This window comes from Silene latifolia, chromosome Y, assembly GCF_048544455.1.
Source record: "Silene latifolia isolate original U9 population chromosome Y, ASM4854445v1, whole genome shotgun sequence".
Taxonomy (NCBI): domain Eukaryota; kingdom Viridiplantae; phylum Streptophyta; class Magnoliopsida; order Caryophyllales; family Caryophyllaceae; genus Silene; species Silene latifolia.
Genome location: NC_133538.1, coordinates 438,598,428 through 438,605,504, shown reverse-complemented (window position 1 = coordinate 438,605,504; position 7,077 = coordinate 438,598,428). Strand labels below are relative to the sequence as shown.

Genomic DNA, 7,077 nt, shown 5'->3' with positions numbered 1-7,077 from the left:
AAATAGAAAGGGAGAGGGAAGGGGTTTGGTCAGTGGGATCAAAGTAAGGTGAGAGTGTTGCATCTAGTTTATTGTTGATGACAAGTCCTTCATTTTTATATCCCGCCTAATTAACAGTATGTGCTAGACGTGTGTATGACAGGTCCAAAAGTATTCACACTTGCTCGGAAATGAAGACGGGTGGAGCGTTGGATGAAACCTGGTTCGTGTCTAGAAAAATTGTAAGAATATTTCTTGTGTTTATTCTTATTCGGTCCAATAATTCACGGCTTATCTTTTGGACAAATTAATTTTCAAGATAAAATATTTTTGCTAAATAATTGTTTTTGAAGAAATGCATTCCATTGGAACTTCCTATATTTGCTCAAAATAATATCTTTATCTTTTGAGGAATTTGTGTTTTGGTAGGCAACTAGGATATAATGGTCAAATATCTTTTTAAGAGTTTGTTGCGTAAAAGACTGGTTTTGGTCAACTAATCACTTTTGCTTATAAAAGAAAAATGCTTCACTGGTGATACATTGAGACATTCAGGAGAATATTTTTTGAGAGCAAAAACGTGTTTTAAAAAGTTTCAGCAAATTGTTTTGTCTTATTCTATTCCAAAAAGAAAGTCTTTGCAAAATTGTCTTTTCAACGTAAACTTTTCAGTTTGCAAATTCTTTTGTTAGCCGTGATTGTGGATTGAGTTTTAGTTCGCAAGTTATATATTCATAAGGCTGATTTTTGTTCTCCATCGTTCCAATTGTTGAACCATATAAGGAAACAATTTGTGTTGTAATTTTCTTTTGTGAGAGAGTGCTTATTGGGGTACGGGGTTGTACTCGAGTCGCACGATCGGGGTTGATCGTGGGGGTTTTTCTTTGTAATCGAGTTTGGTTATAAAGGAAATATTAATAAGAGAGAGGGTGGACGTAGACATTTAGAGAGTAGGTTGAACCACGTTAAAAATCGTGTGTCTCTTGCTTTCCTTTGTTTTGTTTGCTCTTGTTTTTAGTTGTTTTCCTTTTTGGGTTCACGTATTTACTTAAACGAACAATACAGCACAACTCTGATTGTTTGAACAGTCACCGAGACTGTTCAATTGGCATGTGTATTGTTTCAGAAGGAAATTCGTGAACGACCTAGTAGTTTATTTTTGCTTTAATTTTAAAAGGGTACTTAATTCACCCCCTCCCCCTCTTAAGTACCGGATCGATAAAATCAACAATTGGTATCAGAGCCTCGTGCTCTTGATTGCCTTACAGGAAAGAGTTTGATCCTTTTTGAGTTTATCTTTTTATTTTTTTTACTTTCTCATGAATTCCAAATCAGTCAAATGTACTGTCTTTGATGGCACAGACTATGGCTGGTGGAAAAATTGTATGATGCATTTCATACAAGGAACATATTATGAATGTTGGGTAATCATCGAAAATGGTCCCCTGGCTATCACTACCACCGATGCCAATGGTGCGTCCAGTGTAAAAGAGCCTAAGGACTATACATCCGATGATTACAAAAAGGCGGAGAAGAATGCTAGGGATATATCACTCCTGCAATCCGGAATTGGTGAATCAGAAACCAGTCGAATTGCAGGATGTAAAATGGCTAAACAAATTTGGGACAGTTTATCACTAGCCTATGAGGGGACCGTGCAAGTAAAGAAACAACACATTGATCTCTTAATGCAACAATATGAAAACTTTAAAATGCACGAGGATGAACCTCTAAAAAGCATGTCTTCACGTTTTTCAAGGATAACTAATGAACTTTCAAATCTTGGTAGACAATTTGAAACAGAGGACATTGTTCTTAAAATCTTAAGAAGTCTTACCAAGAAATGGCGACAAAAAGTCACGGCCATTGAAGAGTGTAGAGACTTAGCCACTCTTACCTATGAAGCTCTAATAGGATCTCTTATGGCTCACAAAATAACACTTGAAAATGATGCCGAAGAGAAACCTAAAGCTAAGGGTATGGCCTTGAATGCCATCTCAAGTGATAATGAAAGTGATCTTGAGGAGGAGGTTGCCTTGCTGTCTAAAAGAATTGCCAAAATAATTAGAAAGCAAAATCAAGGAAAGTTCGAAAGTAATAAACCAAAGAAATCTGTTTCTCCATCTTCCTCATCTCGTTCTATATCTAGAATGAGATGCTTCAAATACGGTGAACGGGATCATCAGATCCGAAATTGCCCTAAATGGAAAGAAGAAAAAACTAAGGACAAACGGGAAAAGTCTAAAAAGGAGTACAAGCGTGAAATGATAGCTGCTGTATGGAGTGAGTCCGATTCTAAGGACGAGGAACCCTCTGAAAATGAGAAAGATGAGAAATTCTGCCTAACGTCTACCTACAAGCCTAGATCTCAACGAAAAAGGGATGACGACTCTCTAAGGTGTCTCATGGCTCACTCTGATGCATCGGATAACAAATGCGAGGATGAGGTAAATCTCTCAAATCTCAAAATTAAGATTAGGTCTTTTTCTAAAGAGAGAATTGTAAGATTGCTTGATGAGACTTTGGATACTAGTTATGAACAAAACAAGCGTCTTGAGGCTATGCAATCTGAAATTTAAAGTATTGCGGAGGAGAATTTAGAGTTAAGAAGAAATCTGAAGAACATACAGAAAAAAACAGTCGACCAGACTGTTCAATCAGATCTCACTGTTGAAAACGAGTCTCTTACTAGCAAAATCAACGTTTTAACAAATGAACTAGATGAGGTTAAAAAATTGCATGTTACTAGTTCAACTTCTTACACTGAAATTTGTTCTAAGTTTGATAGACTTAATAATGACTATAATTCTCTTCTTGATAAGAATAAAAGTTGCTCATAGTAGTCAACAATCTTGAAACTGATTTAAGTAATGCAAGAAATGTAATTGCTAAATGGGAAGGTAGTACTGCCGTCCTTGATTTTCTAGTCAATCAATCTAAGAACAACAATAAACATGGATTAGGCTATGACTCACGTTCTGATTTCAGGCAGAGCGATTCTCAATATCGTACTGTCTGGATCCCTGAGCAGAAAGTAAACACTCCTCCCGGCTGTTCAACTCAGACTGATGCCAGTACTGCAGAGATTAAAAGACCTAAACCCATTGAGAGAGATTTTCGCAAGCATAAGTACATGGGTTTACCTGAATACATTCTTTGCAAATTTTGTGGACACACAGGCCACGTATTTAATGCTTGTAAAAAACGCTTAGGTCATTTGGATCAAAACATAAGAGTTGTTATGAAAATGTGGATTAGAAAAGAAGTTTTAGATACCGTTCGTTATAAGAAGGGACCCAAACTTGTTTGGGTTCCTAAATCATCTAACTAACTCTTTTTGCAGGGCCATATCAGAGGAGGCAGCCATTGGTATCTTGATAGCGGATGTTCACGACACATGACAGGTAATAGAAACCAATTCCTCTCATTATCGGCCTACGACGGTGGAAATGTGACATTTGGAGACAACAAAAAAGGTGAAGTAATTGGTATTGGTAAAGTCGGTAAGTCTCTTTCACATTCCATTGATGATGTGCTGCTTGTAAAGGGTCTCAAACACAATTTGATTAGTATTTCTCAATTATGTGACAAAGGAAATAAAGTCGAGTTTCATGCAAACCTTTGTTATGTAATCAAAGAAAGTACTAATGAAATTGTTCTTCAAGGTAAGAGAGTTAATAACATCTATGTGGCTGACTTAGGAAGCATTCCTAGGGAAACCATTAAATGTTTATCTATAATGCAAAACGATTCTAATCTATGGCATAAGAGGTTTGAATATGTTGGCTTTTCATCTCTAAACAAACTTTACAAACTCGATTTAGTGGAAGGTCTACCTTCTATGAAGTTTGAAATTGACGGAGTTTGTGATGTTTGTGCTCGATGCAAACATGTCCGAAGTTCTTTTAAATCTAAAAGGTTCGTTAGCACCACAAAGCCTCTAGAACTTATTCACATTGATTTGTATGGTCCGGAGAGGATTAGAAGCCGAGGTGGAAGTCTTTATGTATGTGTTCTAGTGGACGATTATTCACGATTTGTTTGGACTTTATTTTTACATGCTAAAAGTAAAACTTTTGAAGAATTCCACGTTTTAATTAAGAAACTCCAAAACAAACTCGGTCGCAAATTGATCTCCATTAGAACCGACCATGGAAGAGAATTTGAGAATGATTCGTTTATATCTTTTTGCAGGGAACATGGTATTGATCATAACTTTTCTGCTCCTAGGACACCGCAACAAAATGGTGTAGTGGAAAGAATGAATAGAACTTTGGAGGACATGACCAGATCCATGTTACTTTGTAACGAGTTACCTAGAAACTTTTGGGCCGAAGCTGTGAACACAACCTGTTATATTCGTAACCGTGTTGCTATTAGATCTATTCATAAGAAAACGCCTTATGAGCTTCTATATGGGCGAAAGCCAAACATTTCACATTTCTGCTGCTTTGGATCAAAATGATATGTTCATAACAATGGCAAAAATAATTTGGGAAAATTTGATCCTAGAAGTGATGAGGCGGTTTTCATTGGATAATCAAACGAAAGCAAGGCCTATAAAGTTTACAATAAAAGAACTATATGTTTTGAGGAAAGTGTACATGTAATTTTCGATGAAACTAATGTGCTTAACGCTGAATTGCAGGACGATGATGACTTTGAGATTGGATTTGTAAGAGATGATCCACCTGAATTAGAAGAGGAGCCTTCATCGTTGGAAGATACAGGTGCAGAACAGTCCACGAATTCAGGGGGAGATGAACAGAACACAGATCTGTCCAGTCGTGAAAAATCATCAAGTTCAGGCGACTCTGAACAGATAGCTGCACCATCCAACGAGACAAATCAGGCTTCCAGTAGCTCAGATACGTCGAGAAAGACGAATACAGATGTTGAGCAGAATCGAACAGAATCCAGTCCTGTTCAGTTTACAGATACAAATGCCAAGCAGAATCGAACAGAATTCAGTACTATTCAATCTACACCAGACACGGAAACATTTGTTCCTCGACGTTGGATAACATTCTTACTGACATCCATGAGGGAGTCAAAACTAGATCTTCCTTAAGAAGTTTTTGTGCTCATTATTCATTCTTATCACAATTACAACCCTCTAATATTAATGATGCTTTAACTGATCTTGATTGGGTTATTGCTATGCAGGAGGAGCTTAACCAATTTGAACGAAGCAAGGTGTGGCACTTGGAACCACGTCCAAGAGATCGTTCTGTCATAGGAACGAAATGGGTATTTCGAAACAAATTGGATGATGCAGGTGTGATTGTGAGAAACAAGGCTAGACTTGTAGTGCAAGGATACAATCAACAAGAAGGGAATGATTACGATGAAACTTTTGCACCCGTGGCAAGACTTGAAGCCATTCGTCTCCTTATTGCTTTTGCCGCTCATATGGGTATCAACTCTTTCAAATGGATGTTAAGACCGCGTTTCTTAATGGCTATTTTCAAGAGGAAGTATATGTTGAACAACCTCCCGGTTTTTTTGATAGTAAATTTCCTAATCATGTTTATAAATTAGATAAGGAACTTTATGGTCTTAAACAAGCACCTAGGTCTTGGTATGATAGACTATCAAAGTTCGTTATTGAAAATGGTTTTGAAAGAGGTTCCGTTGACAAAACACTATTTCTAAAACCGGTGAAGGAGGATTTATTAGTTGTTCAAATTTATGTAGATGATAACATTTTCGGAGCAACTAATGATGTTTTATGTGCATATTTTTCCAATCTTATGCAATCGGAGTTCGAGATGAGCATGATGAGCGAGCTAGGATTCTTTTCGGGTCTTCAGATAAAGCAAACCACACACGGCATAATGATCCATCAAAGAAAATATATCAAGGAGATGCTAAATAAATTTGGTATGACTACAGCTAATCCGTTTCCAACACCTATGTGTTCTACACTCAAGCTTGACATAGATGAAAAAGGTAAAAGTGTAGATGAAAAGGTGTATCGAGGTATGATAGGTTCACTTTTATATCTCACAGCTAGTCGTCCGGATATTCTTTATAGTGTTTGTTTGTGTGCCCGGTTTCAATCAAATCCCAAAGAATCACATTTAACAGCTGTAAAGCGTATTCTTCGATATTTGATTGGAACTTAGGACTTATATTTATGGTATCCTATGGATTGTAATTTCACTTTCACGGGGTATTCAGATGCAGATTATGCAGGTTGCTCAGTTGAAAGAAAGAGTACATCTGGTATTGCCACCTTTGTAGGACCGTGTCTTATCTCTTGGGCTTCCATGAAACAAAATATGGTTGCTTTATCTACTGCTGAGAGTGAATATGCCGCTGCTGCTCAATGTTGTTCCCAAATCCTATGGGTAAGACAACAGCTGCGGAATTACGGTATGATCATTAATTGTGTTCCCATTCTCTGTTATAACACTAGCGCAATTAGTGTCTCTAAAAATCCTGTTCAGCATTCCAAGACAAAACATATCGACATTCGTCATCATTTTCTTCGTGAAAACGTGGAAAAAGGAAACATAAGCTTAAAATTTGGTAAAACAGAAGATCAGTTGTCGAATATTTTTACTAAACCTTTAGCTAGAGAACAGTTTGAGAAAATTCGTTTGGAATTGGGTCTTCTGAATGATAGCTCATTGTCTATTTGTCCTAAAATTAATCTTCCAATGATTGACTAAATTGGAGAGGTCGTGATTATGTGTTGGTAATTTGTCCTATGTTTTTGACGCCAAGGTGCAATCTGCTTACTCTAGTCATTTCTATATCTCATATAGATTAGTAGCGAGTTGATCATAGTGGAATATTAACGTATCTGTCTTATGCTTTTTTTATTATGGCAAAATAAATCCCATTTAATTCGTCTTAAATACCCTCCAACCGACCCACCTCATAAAACCTCACCTAATTCGTCTTACATACCCGAACCCTCATAACTCTCCATATACCTCTCTCTCTTCAATTTACCCCCAAAATCAATCATAAACCCTTATTCCCTTCGACGGCGCCATGGCTAAAAAGAAAGCTCAATCCACCATTGCTAAAGCCACGACCACCCTAAAAAATGCTACCACCACCAGATCTAAAGCCGCTCTCACCAAA

At 37.1% G+C, this 7,077-nt stretch overlaps 1 protein-coding gene across 1 annotated transcript; it reads left to right on the top strand.

The window, feature by feature from the left end:
* The first annotated feature begins 2,871 nt into the window (after positions 1 to 2,871).
* LOC141632652 (uncharacterized) lies at positions 2,872 to 6,656 on the top strand. Its single transcript, XM_074445178.1, has 7 exons — positions 2,872 to 2,879; positions 2,968 to 3,163; positions 3,323 to 3,985; positions 4,628 to 4,984; positions 5,146 to 5,395; positions 5,875 to 5,961; positions 6,163 to 6,656. Exons 1-7 carry the CDS (start codon positions 2,872 to 2,874, stop codon positions 6,654 to 6,656), a joined length of 2,055 nt encoding a protein of 684 aa, XP_074301279.1.
* Positions 6,657 to 7,077: the final 421 nt, after the last annotated feature.